This window comes from Natrix helvetica, assembly GCF_964273705.1.
Source record: "Natrix helvetica genome assembly, chromosome: 2".
Taxonomy (NCBI): domain Eukaryota; kingdom Metazoa; phylum Chordata; class Lepidosauria; order Squamata; family Natricidae; genus Natrix; species Natrix helvetica.
In genome coordinates this window covers 297,742,471-297,762,177 of record NC_138552.1, presented here as the reverse complement: position 1 = coordinate 297,762,177, position 19,707 = coordinate 297,742,471, and the positions used below count along the sequence as shown (strand labels likewise).

The 19,707-nt window shown below is 52.3% G+C and overlaps 2 protein-coding genes across 7 annotated transcripts in view; both read right to left on the bottom strand.

Moving 5' to 3' along the window:
* FLOT2 (flotillin 2) overlaps positions 1–19,707 on the bottom strand; it is a 38,845-nt gene that overhangs the window by 3,442 nt on the left and 15,696 nt on the right. For 2 of the 6 annotated variants that reach the window (XM_081942825.1, XM_081942823.1), the window contains exons 3-8: positions 16,378–16,468; positions 4,613–4,736; positions 2,884–3,002; positions 2,192–2,305; positions 1,975–2,094; positions 382–596 (exon numbers count right to left, since the gene is read on the bottom strand). In XM_081942825.1, the coding sequence (XP_081798951.1) occupies positions 382–596; positions 1,975–2,094; positions 2,192–2,305; positions 2,884–3,002; positions 4,613–4,736; positions 16,378–16,452 (767 nt within the window). In that variant the 5' untranslated portion in view covers positions 16,453–16,468. Of the gene's footprint in view, positions 1–381; positions 597–1,974; positions 2,095–2,191; positions 2,306–2,883; positions 3,003–4,612; positions 4,737–14,030; positions 14,122–16,377; positions 16,469–19,707 lie in introns of all 6 variants that reach the window. The other 4 variants (XM_081942824.1, XM_081942822.1, XM_081942827.1 and 1 more) reach the window with 3 other exon arrangements.
* Positions 1–19,707, bottom strand: part of FAM222B (family with sequence similarity 222 member B) — a 97,035-nt gene that overhangs the window by 61,999 nt on the left and 15,329 nt on the right. The window lies entirely within an intron of this gene.

Sequence of the window (19,707 nt, the reverse complement as noted above, 5' to 3'; positions counted from 1 at the left end):
GGAATGTGCTGGTCGGAAGGTCACCAAGGGACACCGGGACCATTGTAAATACGAGTCTGAATTTGGATCTCATGACGCCACAACGGTCATAAGTGTGAAACACACAGTCCTAAGTCACTTTTTTTTAGTGCAGTTGTTTAACTTTGAATGGCCACTAAGCGAACTGTTGTAAGTCGAGGACTACCCGTGAGCAGCTGGGGGGGGGCTTTCAGAATATCAAAAGGGGTGGGGCTGATCTATTTTTGGGGGGGGGGCACCACCGTAGGGGATACCCCCTCCCCAAGGTAGGTCTCTAAGCAAGGGTCCCCGTCGTTTGCCCACATGGGAGATTGAGGATTGGGGGGAGCCCAGCCCAGGCAAGGTCTCCCGTCCTCTGCTCACTTTTCTCCCTCAGCGATCTCCTGCATGCGGTGGGCCTCGGCCTCGGCCGGCAGCCGGACGGTGGACATGAGCTCCTTGTCCATCCTCAAGATCTCCTTCTCCTCCACGTCGATCTGCCGCCGGCGCTGAACCACCTCGATCTCGATCTCCTCTTGGCGGATCTTCTGCTGCTCCTTGGCGCCCTGCAGCTCGTAGGCCAGCTGAGCCTCGGCCGTCTGCCCGGAGGAAAGGAGGAGGAGGGGGCGGTCAGGGCCGGCCAAGTGTGAAGGCCGCCGCTCTGCCTGGAGCCCTGCAGGCGGGAGGGGGGGGGAGTTCCCCTTCCAACCCAGAGCTGCTGCTGAGGTTTCTCCTCGCCAGTCCGGCAGAACAGGATTCTCTTCCCCATTTCCCCACCTGGGACCATTCCCCCCGCCCCCCCTTGGCTCCATCCTCCACCCGAGGCTGGCATAGCTAAAGCACGTGGGGTCCTTGATGGGCTCCCTGCGGTTTTCTAGCAGGCGTTTCATGAGCCTACAGGTAACATCATCAGTGCTAGAAGGGAGGGGGGCTTGGCGAGAGGAGGAGGAGGAGGAGGAGGAGGAGGAGGAGGAGCGGTAGAGGACGATGATTGTGGAGTCCTTGGTGCTCTCTGAGCTCGGTTTTTTTCTTGCAGATATGTCATGACCCAACTAGGGAACAAAATCAGTGCTAGAAGGGAGGGTTGTGCAGTGGAGGAAGAGAAGGAGAAGGGGAGAAGAGGAAGGAGTGGGGAGGGGGGGAGATTAAGAGGAGAGAGGAGGATTATGGGGTCTTTATTGATGTCTTAGTTTGGCTGTCTTTTTGCAGACGTTTCATGACCCAACTAGGCAACGTCATCAGTGCCAGAAGGGAGGGGGGTTTGCTCTATGTTTATATTCAAGTCTCTTGCCCTGCCAGTGTTGTTTTCCTTTTGGTGGCTCCTTAATTAAGGAAGTGCAGCTGGAGACGAAGCAGCTATTATGAGGCATATCAAGATAAACAACATTTAATTTCTCTCAAAGGAAGGAAAAAGGAAAGAAAAAGGCCCAGATTATCTCCCTGCCAAAGATCAACATCTGGATAAGCAGAGGCTCAGTGAACAGGGGACCAACAAGCAAGCAGCAAATAATTCCCCCCCCCCCCCCCCCCGGTCAGGAAACTGACCGACAAGTAAAGAGGAAAAACAGCCCAACCAAGGAACCTTCTCCCACCAACACTGACATGTCAACAGGGAGCAAACCCCACTCCCTTCCAGCACTGATGATGTCACCTAGTTGGGTCATGAAACGTCTGAGAGAAAAGCACCAAGCACAGAGAGCACCAAGGACCCCCCAGTCCTCCTTCCTCCTCTTCCCTTCCTCTTCCTCCTCTCTGCAAACCCCGCTCTCTTCTAGCACTGATGACGTCACCCAACTGGGTTATGAAACGTCTGTGAGAAAACCACCAGGCCCCCACAGCCCAACCCTGAGCTCCAGATCTCCTCGTCTGCTGGCGTCTACGGAAGGCCCCCGGGGGCTTCCTGCCACAAGCCTCCCACGCTTTTTCCTTCTGCAGCTTCAACCTCCCCCCCCCTGCAACACAAGGGAGCCCCCTGACCTTAATGTTGATCTCCTGAGTGAAGGCGGCCTTCTTCATTTCAAAGGCCCGCTTGGAGTCGGCCACCTTGGTGTCCGCCATGAACTTCACGTCCAGCGTCTCCTTCTTGCACTCGGCCTCCTGCAGCGACAAGAAGCACATGGCCGCTCAGCGGGGTCCCCCGCGCCCTCCGGGGAAGAGGCAGGGCCGGCCGAGGGGTTTCGCTCACTCCACGTACCCGGATGCCGGCATCTCGCTCGGCCTCGGCCACCCCGATATCAGCGTCTCGCTGGACCACGGCAATCTGGGTTTTCCCCAGGGAGCTCAGGTAGTTGACTTTATCGTAGACATCCTGCAAGGGAAGGAAGGAAGGAAGGAAGGAAGGAAGGAAGGAAGGAAGGAAGGAAGGAAGAGGGGGAGGGGGCTCAAGGGCGGTCCTGGCCTGGGTCCCCCTCAGAAGGGAGTCAGAAACGCCTCCTCAGCACCTTCCAAAGTCCCCTTGAATTGGGACATCAACTCCCAGAATTCCCTAGTCACTGTGTTTGGACTTCAATTCCCAGAATCCCCCATCCACCGTATGTCAACCAAAACCGAGAGGTGGGGATTCTTCCAAGCTCTTTAGCCTCTTCAGACCTCTAGAGCAGGCCAGTCCAAACTTGGGAAGTTGTAGACTTCAACTCCCAGAATTCCCCAGCCAGCCATGATCATGTGACCGATTCTCCATGCTGGCTGGGGAATTCTGGGAGTTGAAGTCCACAAGTCTTCCCTGCTCTAGACAGAATCTTGCTGGGTTGAAGCCTCGACTCTCTGGGAACAATTAGGGAGGAGCCGCCTTCCCCCTCCTCTTCCTCTCCCCCTGGGCTCTCTGGGGGGCTCCCCCTCCCTCCTGCCCAAAGGCTCCACCCCCCCCAGGGCCCCACCCCTTCCTACCTTGATAGTGAAGCTGAGGATCTCGATGCCCATCCTGCCCACGTCGGGCGCTGCCACCTCCCGCACCAGCTTGGCAAACTGGTCTCGGTCCTGATAGATCTGTTCCACGGTCAGAGTGCCTGCAAGGCCGCAAAACACACACAAGTGTACAAAAACACACACACACACACACACACTGACAGCTGAGGTGGAGGGAGGGGGGCAACTCCCCAAAGGGACTCCGTTGCCTGGGTTTGCAGGCAGTTACTGACAGTCCTCGACTTACAACTGCTCACTTAGTGACTGTTCAAAATTACAACAGCACTGAAAAAAGTCGGGTGACCTGGAGCATCCCCAGGGTCAGGTGATCAAAATTGGGATCCTTGGCAACTGATCCCCTCGGCAGCCTTCTGACAAGCAGAATGAGAGAGTGGGAAGGGACCTCGGAGGTCTTCTAGTCCAACCCCCTGCTCAAGCAGGAGACCCTACGTCCGTGATGGCGAATGTTTGGCACATGTGCCACAGATGCCATGCGGAGCCCTCTCTGTGGGCATGCGAGCCGTCGCCCTAGCTCAGCTACACTGCGCATGTGCTTGCGCCTCCCGCCGGCCGGCTGACTTTCAGGTCTCTGCAGCACATGCACCGGGGGGGTGGGTGCATGTGGGAGATGCATGCGCAGGGGTCATGCAGGCATGTATGGCAGGTGTGGGGAGCGACAGTGCCCCCCCGTGCTCTGTTTTTGGTCTTCAGGGAGGCCCACTAAGCCCAAAATGGGGCATGCGTGGGGGGTTGTGGGTGAGGGTCGCGCACAGGGGGGGCATGCATGTGTTGTTGTGCGCCCTTTCAGCTCGCAAGGACAAAAAGGTTCGCCATCACTGCCCTCCACCAGTCCAGACAAACGCCTGTCCAGGCTCTTCTTTAAAACTTCCAGGGATGGAGCACCCACAGCTCCTGGTAGCAAGTAGTTCCACTGGTTAATAGTCCTCCCTGTTATTTCTCCTGAATTCTAGCTTGCTTCTCTCCTTATCTTTCATCCGTTGCTTCTCATCTTTCCTTCTAGTGTTGTGGAGAATAGGTGGACCCTCCCTCTTCTTTGGGGCAGGCTCTCAACTGATGGAACATTATCATGTCTCCCCCGGTCCTTCTTTTCATCAAACTAAACATACCCAGTTCCTGCAACCGTTCTTCCTATGTCCCTCATCCTCTTCCTTGCTCTTCTCTGCACTCTTTCTAGAGTCTCCACATCTTTTTTACATCGTGGCGACCAGAACTGAATGCCGTATTCCAAGTGTGGCCTCACCAAGGCATTATAAAGTGGTATTAACCCTTCACGTGATCTTGATTCTATCCCTCTGTTGATGCAGCCTAGAACTGTGTTGGCTTTTTTGGCAGCTGCTTCACACTGCTGGCTCATATTTCAATGGTTGTCCACTAGGACTCCAAGATTACGACTGGTGAACAAGATATACCACCTATTCTTCTCGGATGAGAAGCTAAATGCTTTCAAGGGGGAAAAAAGTCCAATCACCTTTTGGAAAAAGCATCTTTGGGACAACTCTGACCTGGACGGATGGATGGCCATCTCCATCTCCAGAGACATCTACCATCCTAAGTCACCTGGCCTCACAAGGCAGACCAGCCTCAGAGCCAGGAGGCAGTTTGGGGTTCAGGCGGAGTGCCCTGCAGGCCATTTATTCACGACTGCTGTAAGGCATCTCCCGGCCTCCCTCCCTCCCCGGCCGATACGCACCCAGGATGGACCGAAGGTGTCCCTCCAACGTCTGCAGAACGACGTTCTTGATGTCCTGCACATTCTTCCCCAAGAACTGCTCGCAAGCGACGGCCAAGAGTTCCTTGTCGGTCATTATTTTCACCTGCGGGCCGAAGGGAGGCAGCATGAGGAGGGCTGGCTGCTCAGCCAGAGGTGGACAGGTGGACAGGTGGACAATTGCTTGGCTTTTAGGGATCCTGGCTCGGCCGGACTAGCTTCCCAAAGTCCGGCCAGAGGAGAGGGAACCCCTCAGCCAGCCCACCCCCCAGATCAGGAGAAGGACCCAAGGAGAGGAGAAGGCTGACCTCCGATGTGGGCACAAAAACAATGGTGTTTCAGGTGAAACCTCCTTAGGGACTTGTATGCTGCTACGTTCAAGTGGACTCTATTTTAAAGAGTCCCAGGGTCCCCCCACCACTTCCCAGCACAAAAGGGGATGCTTCCAATTAACTAGACCAGTACAGGTGGTCCTCGACTTACAACAGACTGTTCAAAGTTACAACGGCGCTGAAAAATAGTGCCGTTTCACACTTGTGGCCGTTGCGGCATTCCCTGTGATCAAAATTTGCAGCTGGCTCCTATTTACAACGGTTGCATTGTCCCGTGTGTGTGTGTTTGTGTGTGTGTGTGTGTGTGTGTGTGTGTATGACGTGATCCCCTTTTGCAACCTTCTGACCAGCGAAGTCAATGGGGAAGCCGGATTCACTTAACGAGCGTGGGACTAATCTCAGCACTGCCCTGATTTGCTTAACGACAGTGGCAAGGAAGGCCATAAAATTGGACAAAATTGACTTAACAGCTGTCTCATTTAGCAGTGAAAATGTTGGGCTCAATTGTGGTCGTAAGTCGAGGTCTACCAGTGTTTGTCAACCTTATAAACCAGGGGTGTCCAAACTTGGCAACTTTAAGACTTGTGGACTTCAACTTCCAGAATTCCCCAGCCAGCCATGCTGGCTGGGGAATTCTGGGAGTTGAAGTCCACAAGTCTTAAAGTTGCCAAGTTTGGACACCCCTGTTATAAACTGTTAAGATCGAAAGATTTCAACTCCCAGAATTCTCCAGCCAGGAGGCTGGTTGAAGCCCACTTATCTTAAAAGTTTATAATTGTGAAAAATATTGGTCTATTTGAATGGAGGGATCATTCTATGCTGCCCCCCGAGACCTGTGGCTTCATATAGATATTAAATCCCTATTTCCTGTTGGCCACTTGGAAGATGGGTGGACTTCAACTCCCACAATGCTCCAGCTTGCTAGCTTCTCAATTTCCTGCTGGCTGGGGAATTCTGGGAGTTGAAGTCCATCTATCTTGAAAGTTTATAAGTTGAAAAATATTGGTCTATTACTCTATTTGAACTGATGGGCCATTCTACACTGCCCCTCAGATCTGGGGTGCTTGGGCCGCCCCAGGTGCCCCCGACCTGCGTGACATCGAACTGGCCATGCCCCCCCCCCCCGGATCCCCCCAAGGTCAAACACAACCGTGATCCGGCCCTCAATGAAATTGAGTTTTACGCCCCTGATATAAGGTTAAATCCCTATTTCCTTGGCCACGTGAAGATGGGTGGACTTCATCACCCAGAGTGCTCCAGCTGGCCGCTTTCCTGAGTTCCTGCTGGTGGGGAATTCTGGGAGTTGAAGTCCACCCACCTCCAAATGGGCAAGATTGAGAAACGCTGAAGTAGACCAGGCAAAAATCAGTACCACATTCTACGGTGAAGCCTCTTTTTATGCTTCTCTTCCTCCCATAGCCCTCGCCGGCTGCCCTGGCTTCCTTAATTTAATTTAATTTAATTTAAGCAAGGCCTTTTCCCACCCTCTTAATTGTGCCCCTCCCTTCCCTACCCCAGTCCCCCACTTTCAGGACCCTGTGATTATTTTGCAAACATAGCAAAGGGGAGGTACAGGTAGTCCTTGACTTATAACGGCTTGCTTAGGGACCATTCGGCTCAGAGGTAGGTTGCTCTTGGTTCGAGCGAACCGGTAGTAGTAGAGGGAGCCGCCCCCCCCCCCCCCGCGCCCAGAAGCTTCTGCCCATGCACAGAAGAATTGTGCGGGCACCACCAGTAAAAAAATAAAGGAAACCCACCAGCCCTGAAAAAAGGGGGCTTATAACCATTTCCCCCCCACACTTATGAGCACTGCAGAATCCCTGCTGCAAAATTCAGACCCTTGGCAACGGACTCATATTTATGACGGTCGCAGTGTCCTGAAGCCGCTTTTGTGACCATCTGACAATCAAAGCTGATGGGGACATTCGCTTAACAACCCTGTTACTAACTTAAGAACAGCAGGCATGAAAGGTTCGTAAAACGGGAGAAAAACTCACTCCACTTCTGTTTCGCTTAATAACAGAAGTTTTGGCCTCCGCTGTGGTCGTAAGTCGAGGACTACCTGTATTTTGGGATCCAGGCAAGGCAAGGAATCCAGCAGAGGAGGGGCTCTGTTAAAACTGTGCAGGGAACAGGGGTCAGTAAATGGGTCTGGGCATGTCAATTTCCTGCCTTGGGAAGGGGGTTGGGCTAGGTGACCTCCAAGGCCCCTTCCAGCCTTAGTTCACCCTGGTTCAATTTTGAGAGCCAGTGACGAAGATGGGCAGCCTCAGAAATGCAACACATACATGAATTTTGAAGCCAGCCTCTTCACTTTGACAAGGTTCCCTCCTAAACACAGGCTGCAGGCAGTATTCAACTTATGTCCGTTTTGTTTAGCGCCCGTCAGCACTGCAAAAACCCTGACTTGTGACTGGCCGATGCAGCACCCCCGTGATCAAAATTTGGGCATCAGGCAAACCAGCATTTAACATGATCGCAGCCTGCCGGGGTTAGGGGATTGAAATTTGTGGCCAGTCAACAAGCAAAATCAATGGGGAATCCGGCCGGATTTAGGACCTGGAATAGACAGGGTTAGAAGGGACCTTGGAGGACTTCTAGTCCAGCCCCCTGCCCATGACAGGAGACTCTACTTCAGGGGTCTCCAACCTTGGCCACTTTTAAGCCTTGGGGACCTCAATTCCCAGCATTCCCCAAGGCTTAAGAGTGGCCAAGGTTGGAGACCCCTACCCTATATCATCATCTTTTAATGACCCCATAATCCCTTGTGGGGTGGAGTCTGGTCAACTGAATGAAGCTAGCAGAGAGTTTCATGGCCAGATGCCTTTCCTGTTGCCAATGCAGTGTTTTGTTCAGCAGATATATTCTCATTGTGCCCCTCTCTCTATCACTCCCGACACACACTTCCTGGCTGCATAAGGTGCTACACAACCGCAACTGATTGGCTTAACAACCATGGCAGGAAAAGATGGTAAAAATCAGCCATGATTTCCCCTAAACCGCTGTCTTGCTTAGCGAGCTTAATTCTCCTCCCAACTGTGGTCGTAAATTGAGGACAATCTGTATACACTGAAACCCTAGGAAGGAACAATCAAACGTGGTTAAATTGGCTAGAAAATCATGCCCAGGTACATACCACCAGGTACGTGTCCAGGTGATGGACCACGGAGGGCCGTGGCCTTGGCACTCTTCCAGGATCAAGGATGGAGACGTGGGGGGGGGGGGATTTGCAAAAGCCCCCCTGATTCCATTAGGCCCAGATAACCCAAAAGGAAACCACTCAAGTGGGAGTGCTCTGTACATCTGTCCAGAATCCAGATGTTGTTGCCAGCAGCTGCCACGGAATTTAGGGGAAATTTCCTGACAGTGAGGACAATTAGCCAGTGGAACAGCTTGCCACCAGACATTGTGGGTGCTCCATCATTGGAGGTTTTTAAGAAGAGACTTGGTAGAAATGCTAGAGGTTCTCCTGCTTGAGCAGGGAGCTGGACTAGAAGACCTCCAAGATCCCTTCTAGCTCAATTCTCATCCTGCCCTCCCAAACCTGGTCCGTGACATGAACAGAGGGCAGGTGTGTAGGAAAGACCAGGATTAGCCTAGCTGCCACTAATACAGGTAATCCTCGATTTACACCTCTTATTCAGTGGCTGTTCAAAATTACAACGGGGATTGAAAAAAAGTGACTTATGACCAGTTTTTCACACTTAATGACCATTGCAACGTCCTCACGGTCACTTGGCCAACTGTCTCACATTTATGACCGTTGCTGTGTCTCGGGGTCACGTGATCCCCCTTTGCAACCTACTGACCAGCAAAGTCAAGGGGGAAACCAGAACCACTTGAGAGTTTTTGTCTTACTAAGTTAACTGCAGTGATTCTCCTTAATGACCGCAGCAAGGAAGGTCATAAAAAGGAGCAAAACTCCCTTAGCAATGGTCTCCACTGTGGTCGAGGACACCAGCAGCTGGTGCGTCCTTCCACGGCTGCCTTTGTCGCTAAGTCTACACCTAGGGCGGCAGGAGAGGGGAGAGGGGCTTCATCGCGGGCCCCAAGGAAAACCCGGTGGTCTAAAGATCCTCCTCCAGGCCACCTCTTGCACAGGAGGCGCCCAGAATAACACTTCTGGGTAAATGCTTGCATAAACTCTCCTCCACCAAGGGGCTCTTCTCCAGGGCTTGAATGGGTCTGGGTCTCCACAAGGGGCTTCCCAGTATTTAACAGATTAACAGAGTTGGAAGGGACCTTGTAGGTCATCTAGTCCACCCCCCTGCCCAATCAGGAGACCCTACACCATTTCTGTCCAGTTTCTTCTTGAAAGCCCCCAGGGATGAAGCTCCCACAACTTCCGAAGGCAACTTCTCTTCCATGGGTTGATGGTTCTCACTGTCAGAAAATCCCTCCTTGTTTCCAGGTTGAATCTCTCCTTGCTCAGTTTCCATCCATTGTTCCTTGTCTGGCCTTCAGGGGCTTTGGAGAATAGCTTGACCCCTTCCTCCTCTCTGTGGCAGCCACTCAAATACTGGAAGATTGCTATTCTGTCTTCCCTGGTCCTTCTCTTCCCTAGACTAGCCATGCCCAGTTCCTGCATCCATTCATCGTGTGTTTGAGCCTCCAGTGCCCTCATCATCCTGGCTGCTCTTCTCTGCACTCTTTCCAGAGTCTCAGCATCTTTTTTATATTGTGATGACCAAAGCTGCATGCAGTACTCTAGGTGTGGCCTTACTAAGGCTTTGCAGAGTGGTATTAGTACCTCCCTTGATCTTGATGGAATCCCTCTGTTAATGCAATTTAGGATTGCGTTGGCTTTTTTGGCTGCCGCCACACACGGCTGGCTCCTATTTAAGGGATCGTCCACTAAGACTCCCAGGTCCCTCTCAGAGTTCCTGCTATGAAGCCTGGTTTCACCCAGCCTATATGTGTAGTTCCAGCAGGACTGGGGTGACAGCCGAGGGCTGCTCCCCAGGGCTCAAGATCCAGACTGGTCTCTTTCTCTCCCTTATGCCCTACTCTGCGCCTTAAGTCAGGGCTGTCCAAAGTTAGCCACTTTTAAGACTTGTGGACTTCAACTCCCAGAATTCCCCAGCCAGCAGGGCTTTGATGGATCTCACATATTCCAGCTTTCAAATAATGTGCTTCCCTAAAAATAAGACCCCATCGGAAAATAAGCCCTGACGTGATTTTTCCGGATGCTCATAAGCCCCACTGCAAAAATTAAGCCCCAGTTAACTGTCAGCCAGATGGATGCATTTAGTACCGTATTGCCCTGAAAACAAGACCTAGATGGAAAGTAAGCCCCTTTGGAACAAAAATGTATACGATCCGGTCTTTTTGTCAGGGAGACACGGAAGGTCAGTAATGTATGGCATAAAGCAGGGGTGTCCAAACTTGGGAACTTTAAGACTTGTGGACTTCAACTCCCAGAATTCCCCAGCCAGCATGGCTGGCTGGGGAATTCTGGGAGTTGAAGTCCACAAGTCTTAAAGTTCCCAAGTTTGGACACCCCTGGCATAAAGCTACTCATCACTGGTGACACGTTGGCCTTGACATAGGCAGTCCTCAACTTCATCTAGTGACTATTCAAAGTTACAATGGTGCTAAGTAACTTATAAGGGACGGGGTGGCTCAGGGGTTCAGACGCTGAGCTTGTCGGTCCGAAAGGTCGGCAGTTCGGAAGTTCGAATCCCTAGCGCCGCGTAACGGAGTGAGCTCCCTTTACTTGTCCCAGCTTCTGCCAACCGAGCAGTTTGAAAGCAGGTAAAAATGCAGGTAGAAAAATAGAAGCCACCTTTGGTGGGAAGGGAACAGCGTTCCTTGCAGCTTCGGGAGCTGAGTCCTGCCAGCCACGTGACCACGGAGACGTCTTCGGACAGCGCCGGCTCTTCGGCTTTGAAACGGAGATGAGCAGCTCCCCCTAGAGTCAGGAACGACTAGCACAGATGTGCGAGGGGAACCTTTACCTAAGTAACTTTTATGACCATTTTTAACACTTACAACGATTACAGCATCTCCAATGATCACGTGATCAAACTTCAGATGCTTGGCAACTGGCTTGTACTTAGGACAGTTTCAGTGTCCCAGGGACACGTGATCCCCTTTTGCGGTCCCCTTGTGACCAGCAGTCAATGGGGAAGCCGGATTCATTCAACAACCGTGTGACTCACTTAACAACTGCAATGATTCACTTAACAAGAAGTGGCAAGAAAGGTTGTAAAATAGAACAAAATCCACTTGTCTCACTTTGCAACAAAAATTTGGGCTCAATTGTGGTCGTAGGTCGAGGACTACCTATATACTGATTCATGGTTGACATGGTCTAAATATATTCCCATTCCAACCTGTAGTAAATTCTATAATCTCATAGAGGTTTTTTTTGTCTTTATCTCCTAGGTATGTTATTATTTGTGAAATGCTACAGAATTTTTTTTTCCCATCTGTGTTTGTTTTGCACATCTGGAGTTCTTTTCTTCTGTCTACTTAGGGATTCTTTAGCAAAAACACCTTTTTTTCTCTATTTTTCCCACAGGGCGTTCAGCATTGATGTAAGCAACCTTTGCAAAGCTACCGTATTTTTCGGAGTATAAGACGCACCAAGATTTTGAAGAGGTAAATTTAAAAAAAAAGTTTTTGCATTCTGCAGGCCTCCCAAAACCTTTGCAAGCCTTGTTTTTTGTGAAAACGGGCATGCAGAGTTTAAAGGCCCTCAAAGTGCTCCTGGAGGGCCGGGGGGGGCCTTTTTCGCTCATTTGTGCCCTCCCCAGCCCCCAGGAGCACTTTGCAGGCCTCTCAAACCCTCCGCATGTCCATTTTTGCAAAGGGTTTCAGGAGGTCAAAAATTCAGTGTATAAAATGCATAAGATGCACCCTTTGGAACACAAGCCGTTCCACTGATTAATTGTTCTAACTGTCAGGAAGTTTCTCCTCAGAAGTTCTAAGTTGCTTCTCTCCTTGGTTAATTTCCACCCATTGCTTCTTGTTCTGCCCTCAGGTGCCTTGGAAAATAGTTTGACTCCCTCTTCTTTGTGACAACCCCTGAGATATTGGAAGACTGCTATCCTGTCTCCCCTAGTCCTTCTTTCTATTAAGCTAAACATACCCAGTTCCTGCAACCGTTCTTCATAGGTTTTAGCCTCCAGTCCCCTAATCCTCTTTCTTGCTGTCCCTCTGCACTCTCTCCAGAGTCTCCGCATCTTTTCTACATTGAATTGTTTTACATTTTAAATTTTTGCCAGTTCACATTTCCGTTTGTCCTCTTTGGCATCCGTTCCTGAATGCTTCCATGCCACCATTTCTTCCGTATTAATGTAACTCTTCTCCCGCCGTGAGCTGGCCGTGGGGAGTGGTCCTAGACCCGGGGGCCTTGGGTAGAGAAGGATGAAAAAGGAGGTCCCTTCTTTTAAATAATTCTACAGTAGGTTGTGTTGCATTGCTAGCCCTTCAATTACTGTGGATATGGCTGAAGGTAGCTGGCTGGGGAATTCTGGGAGTTGAAGTCCACCCCTCTTAAAGTTGCCCAAGGTGAGAACCGCTGGTCTAATCAAACCCCTGAAAACAAAAAACAGGCATCAAGGAAGTTGTAGACAAAGACAAATTCCATCTCTCGGTGGCAAAGAGACCTCATCCCATCAGGCTCTGAGAACCTCTTCCCACAGAGGAACTCCATTTCAGTCCTTCATTTTGAAACAGCCCTAGGATTAGGAAGGGGCCAACGGTGCGGGCCCCATCCTGAGCACCAGCTAGCACCCCAAAGACGAAATAAACGGGCGCCCTCTGAGCTGCGTTGTTTTCTTGCAGACATTTCATTACCCAACTAGGTAATGTCATCCGTGCTAGAAGGGAATGAGGTTTGCTCTCTGTATATTTGGGATTTGGATAGAAAATTCATAGCTCCTGGTTGAAGTTGTGGGCTCCTTCGTGCTCTCTGAGCTTTGGGTGTTTCCTTGCAGGTGTTTCATGATTCAACTAGGTGACACTGTCAGTGCTAGAAGGGAGGAGGAGGAGGAGGAGAACCACGGGGGACCTTAGTGCTCTCTGAGCTTGGGGCTTTTCTTACAGACGTTTCATTACCCAACCAGGGAACCTCCTCAGTGCTAGAAGAGAGTGGGTGTGTGGAGTGGAAGAGGAGGAAGGAGAAGAGGAGGAGAAACATGGAGCCCCTGATGCTTCTCTGAGCTGGGATGTTTCCTTGCAGATGTTTCATGACCCAACTAGGCAACATCATCAGTGCTGGGAGGGAGTGGGGTTTGGGGAGAGGAGGAGGAGGAGGACTGTGGGGTCCTTGGTGCTCTTTGAGCTTGGTTTTCTTCTTGCAGACATTTCATGACCCAACTAGGCAACGTCATCAGGGCTAGAAGGGAGGGTGGTGGAGAGGAGGAAGAGGAGGGGAGATTAAGAGGAGAGAGGAGGATTATGGGGTCTTTATTGATGACTGAGCTTGGTTGTTTTTTTTCTAGATGTTTCATTACCCAACTAGGCAACGTCATCAGGGCTAGAAGGTTTTACTCTCTATAAAACGAGAGCCCTTTCTTCAAGCACTGATGACGTAACCTAGTTGGGGGATGAAACGTCTGCAAGGAAACCACCAAGCTCAGGGAGCAGCAAGCACCCCCCGTTTCAGCCCTGAGCTACAAACATTCCCTTCCATGGGTACAAAATAGGTACCCCAAGTAGCGATGCTGACCAACAGCTTCGGCCCTGCTCCTGACCCAAACACCCAACTAAAAACCGGAGCAGAGGAGAACGTCCAGGCTGTGCGACCAGCCCCGGGACCCGTCTCGTAATCCAGCAACGTAGATGCCACAGCAGGCCGACGCTCTCTGTGACGAGCGGAGAGAAGCAGCCGTCTAGTCACCGCGAATAAGAAGCAGCAGCCGGGCTTCCCACCCGAAACGTGGCCGTTGTGCAGCGTGGGCCGGTGGCGAGGGGTGTGAAGAAGCCCCCTCCCCAGCTTTGGCGAAAGAGGGCCCCCTCCCCCTCCGTCCGGGCGACGGCTGCCTCCTGGCCGGCAGGGAGGGGAGGAAGGATACAGCAGAGACATGCATTCCTGAAAAGAGGCGCTGGAGGTACTGTACCTGGGCCACACCTGTGACAGTTAAAGCTACCCCCTCCGCCGTCTCTACGTCCTCGCACCTGGGCTGTAACGTCATTATCTCTAGGGAAATCCTGCCAAGAGACGTAAAATATTGGCGCGTTTCCAGGTGGCTGGCCAGCTCTCCTCCTTCTTGGCTGTGGGGGGGGGGGGGCACCTGCTGTGGGGCTCCAAGGTAATCAGGAGGCTTCCCTGCCTTTTAGCAGGGTGACCAAGCTGCCCGTCTCCTTCAGCCAACCCCCCCCCCCCACAAAAGGGAGGGAGGCTTGTGGGGGAGCAGCTTTCCATTCACCACGGAGGTTGGGAGAGGCTGCTGGGAGTGGGAAGTGGGGGGGGGGGCAGGAAGTCTGACTTGTAGGCCCTATGGCAGCTTCTCCCCTCTCTGGCAAGACCCCCCCCCCAAAAAAAAGGGTTGCTGGGTGGTCCTGAGGTTGAAGGATGGATGGCCTCAAAGGCACCAACAGTTCCTGGTCAGCTTCAACCTTATAGCCAAGACCCACAGTGGGGTCCTGAAAATCAAGGGGGGGGGGAGAGACACCCCCCTGTTTAATAAAGAGAGTAAATGACCCTGTGTGAATCTGCCTGACCTGGAAGATTATCTGCTGTCTGATACTGGTTTCCATTGTCCTGTCAACCTTGTATACCCATCGTTGTTAAAAGAGTACGGACTTCAACTCCCAGAATTCCCTACGTAGTGTGGACTTTCCTGGGGAATTCTGGGAGATGAAGCCCCCCAAATCTTCATCTGACTGGGGTTGGAGAAGCCCTGCCCTCCATCCAGGGAGGACATCAAAGCCGTCCTGGTTCTGAGATCTCGGCCAAGCTGGTCTCCAGAACGGACCGGCCACAGAGATGGCTACGATGACTCCTTCGGGGGACGGGACGGGACGCGGCTGCTGTTGCCTTGAGACCAAAACAAACCCTGGTTTGTCTAGGGAAGGAGCTTGCCCTACATTGCTGCCCTCCAATCCTTCCCCTGAGCGCAAGCAGCTCAGGCTAAACCAGGCTTATCTGGTCCAGAGGAGGGGTCTCCAACCTTGGCCACGTTCAACCTGCTGGACTTCAACTCCCAGAATTCCCCAGCCAGCAAAGCTTTAAACCTGGAGGACTGGTTCCTGGGAGAATTCTGGGAGTTGAAGTCCTCCAGGCTTAAAGTGGGCAAAGTCCAGAGGATGCTAAGAATGGATTTGAAGTTTAGTTTTTCTTTTGAGGGCAGGGTCTTTTTTTAAAAGCAGATGACCTTCTTGTGCACGAATCGAGACCGACAGATGTCACGGGGTCAACTTTGGAGGTTTTACAGCCCACAGGCCACCACATCTGGCCCTTTGGCTGCCCCCATCTGGCCTGCGTGGGACGCCTTTATTTTGAAAGCAATTATTATTATTGATGTTGTTGTTGTTATTTTCAATTTGCGTACAGGTAGTCCTCGACTAACGACAGTTCCTTTAGTGACCAAAGTCACGCTGGCACCGGAAAAAGGGTCTCAGGGCCGTTTTTCCATCATCCCAGCCCCTCCGGTCGCATCCTCCAAATTCATACGTTTGGAAACTGACTGGTACTTATGACGGTTTGCCGTGTCTCGGTGATCTTGGGATCACGTTTGTGACCTTTTGACAAGCCACGGGCAAAACAGATTCCCTTCGCCTGTGAGTCGCTTAGCAACTGCAGGGATTCGCTTAGCGACACTGGCAAGGAAGGCCGTAGAAGGAGGCAAAGCTCACGTAACACCTGTCTAGCCACAGGGACCCTGGGTGTGCCTTAGCCGCATCTTTCCTTTTTGTTTTCAACGTAGACATGTGAGCCTACACAACTTCACCGGCCTACGGCTTCCAGTTCTCTGCAACAATGATGTGACTCCTTGGGGAAATGAATGCCCCCCCCCTTGCCCCAGGTTGACCTCCTGGGCCAAAGAGGCTGGCAGGTCGGAGGAAACCTGTCCATTTTGGACCTCGTGCAGGGTGGTGCAGTTTGCCCCGGGGGTTCAGCTGCTGCCCCCAGGCTCCTGGGTCGGGTGGTGTTGTGCCAGGTTTGCGAAGCGAGTGCCAGCTGCGTCCCCCTCCCCTCCCCCCCGAGACACGGAGCATTCCCCATGCGCCTCCCTGGATTACCATGGAGGGCAACAGCAGGTAGCCAGAGCCAGAAGGGGGGTGGGGGTGGGGGGGAGGAAAGGAGAGACGGCCGGTGCCAGGAGGGGCCCGTCGGAAGAAAAAGAGGCCGGGGAGGGGGGTCTTCTTTGCTGCTTTGCTGCTGCTGCTGCTGTGCTGCGTGGGGACAGAGAGAGGCAAGAGGGAGGAGGGTTAGGCAGGCGGGGGAAGCGGGAGGATTATTACCTGAGCAACCCCCGTTACGTACAGTGGCACCCCCTCCGACGTCTCAATATTCTCACAGCGACATAGGATGGTCATGACTTCCAAAGACAGTCTGAGCAGCGATAAATAAGGGTGGGACACACCAAACACACAAAGGCAGTTACCAGAGAGCGACAGAAAACCCCTCGCCGAGAGAAAAGACGGGGCTTTGTGCGTTTTGAGGGGGAGGGGGGGGCAGAAAAATGGGCATTTCAGGACAGGATGTGTGTGTGTGTGTGGGGGGGGGTGGCTTGGCTTTGCAGGGTGTGCTACACTATGGGCCCCAAAGGAGGAAGATCAGCCCTTTCCAACGGGGTCCAGGCAGAGGGAAGTCCCCCTTGGTGGTCTTATGGCAGGGGTGTCCAAACTTGGGAACTTTAAGACTTGTGGACTTCAACTCCCAGAATTCCCCAGCCAGCATGGTCTTAAAGTTCCCAAGTTTGGACACCCCTGTCTTATGGGGTGCAGGAGGCTCTGAAGGGATCAGGGTTCCTTAGTGGGAGCTTCCCCCCCTCCTCCAGAGGCTGATCCAGCTTTGATCTCTCTTCCCGGGGACCCCCACTCTGAGGCAAGGAATGGACGGAAACTAAGCAAGGAGAGGAGCAACCTGGGAGGAAGGATTCGTGTCCAGACCGTGAGGACAATCACTCCTTAGAACCACAACTTGCCTCCCGTGGAGGCTTCTAAAAACAGATTGAACCACCATTTGTCCGAAATGGGTGAGGGTCTCCTGCTCGAGCAGGGGTTGGACTAGAAGACCTTTAAGGTCCCTTCCAGCTCTGTTATTCTGTTAATTAATCCGTGGAATGACTTGCTTTCAGAAGATCCTGGAGGCTTTTAAGACTCGGTGAATTTTAAGGCTGGTTCATGTCCCAGAATTCCCCAGCCAGCTTAGCTTAAGTGGCTGGGAAATTCTGGGAGTTGAAGTCCAGAAGTCTTAAAATCCCCAAAGTTGGACCCTCGTGCTCCATTCCATTCCGGACAAATGGCAGTCCGGGCTCTCCTCGAAAACCTCCAGTGATGAAGCGCCCACCACTTCTGGAGGCAAGGAGTTCCACTGGTTAATTGTTCCAATGAATTTGTTCTGCGTGCAACGGCACAAGCACGACGCCAATGGCCTCTCTGCACGGAGGACGCCCCGGAAGGAAGGAAGGAAGGAAGGAAGGAAGGAAGGAAGGAAAGAAGGAAGGAAGGGCCGTGGAGGTTCAAGCTGGATGGGGTTGTGGCCTCTGGCTCTGATCCTCCCCGCCCATCTCTCCTAGTGGAGCAGAGGGCGGAGGCCGCCACCACCCTGGGACCTTCCAGGCGGGCTCCAAATGGCAGTCCTGGCAGCGGAAGGGGAGAAAGAGTCCTGCCAAGGAGATGTTGGCAAGGATCTCTCTTCCTTCCTGGAAGGCTGGATGTCGTATGTGTCCCCCGCCCTCGGCCCATTCCCTTCCTGCTTCCCCCCCCCCGCTCTTCTGGGCGAAAGAAAGGAGCAGATCCCTGCATCCCTTCTTCCTCTGCCCAGGTTCCTCCAGAGCAGGAAGGAGGGGGGGGCTGCCAAAGGGGGCCTGGAGTGGGGTTGCTGGAGAGGAAGGGGCAGCGGGGGCTTGGAAAGGGAGCCCTCCCTGCTCTGCGGATGTTTTCCAAAGTGCCAAAGGGGAAGCTTTCAGGGGGGCCCTCTTGCTCCTTGCCCCACCCACAGTCTTTGGGTCCTCCCCGGGGAAACCCAGAGCCTCGTCTTTTTCTGTGTTAGTAGAAGCAGAAGGCAGAGGAGAGCCCCACCCCCCCCACAACCACGCCATCCCTTGCTGCAAAGCCTGGCCCATCTCCCATGGTGCTCCACACCGCAAGAAGGACGGCACCGTCACAGAAAGGGCAGGGTCAGAGGTTGCACAGAAGACACCCGGGGAGAGAAGGAAGGAAAGAAGAGGGAGGGAAAAAGACAGGAAGGAGGGAGGGAGGGAAAGGGAAAACAATGGGAAGGGAGAGAGGCAGAGGATGGGAGAGAGGGAGAAAGGATAGACGAGGAAGAGGAGGGAGGGAGGGAGGGAGGAGGGGAAGGGAGAGAGGCAGAGGATGGGAGAGAGGGAGAAAAGAGAGGAAGGAAGCAAGGAAGGAAGGAAGGAGAGAAAGGGAAAACAATGGGAAGGGGGGGAGGCAGAGAGGAAGAAAGGATGGAAGAGGAAGAGGAGGGAGGGAGGGAGACAGAAAGGAAGCAAGCAAGCAAGCCTCCCATGTGGGCTGGCCCCAAGCCACTGGATGCCAGCCCATTAGCTGCAGAAGACAATCCTGCCCATCAGAAGCGCCAAGCGCCCCCTACTGGCTCTGAAGGGCAACACCTTTGCAACTCGGAGCAGCCTTGCTCCTCGTGGGTTGCGAGGTGTGACAAGACCAGGGGGAAAAAAGAAACAGCCAAGGAAAGCTAACTCATCCCTCGGCCTGCACAACTGAGGCACATTTATTTCTGGGGTTAAAAACAAGGTGAAGGTTAGCATTAGCAAAGGCAAAAGAAATGGAGAATGAGGAATTGGGAGTTTGGGGAAAACGGTGTTTCCAAGTTCTGGGTGGGAAAAAATCCAAAATGCACTCGTTTTGCTCCGAGAATAAAGCAAAGTCACCCCAAAACAGGCTTTCGTGTTTTTGTGGGGTGTTTTGTAAAAGATTTCCAGGCTGGCCGCAGCCTGGAGGGTCCTTAAAAGTCACACGGTTTGGTTTCTTGGGAAAAAGTAGTAATTAAAAAAAGGTAAGTGGGAAATTGAATTAAGACTCCTAAAATGCGGAATTTCACATTTTAAGAAGAACTCGCTTAGCTGCGCTGATCCTGGGACCCGGCAAAGATCATCATTTCACACGGATGAAGTTTAAACTCCTGATTTTAAGGAATGGACTCAAGATGGGCGTCCTTGAAAATACTAGTTTTTCAAACGTCCGGTCCCTTTTTGAGGGAGATGGGTGGCCTAGAAATGCGGAATATAAACAAATAAATACATAGATCAGAGGTGCCCGAGCTTGGCAACTTTAAGACCTGTGGACTTCAACTCCCAGAATTCCCCAGCCAGCATGGAGAATTGGTCAACGTGATCGTGGCTGGCTGGGGAATTCTGGGAGTTGAAGTCCACAGGCCTTAAAATGGCCAAACTTGGACATACCGTGGTCTGATCTAGATTCCACCAAGGAGGCATTATGAAGGCAATTGATTTTTACATAATCTACATTTAATAATGTTCAGGGGCGAATTAATGCTATATCAATATATGGATATGGATTTTCTTCTTCTTTTAAATGCTTTGCTTCCCTCCAGGCCTTTATAGCTTATTTGAATCCCTG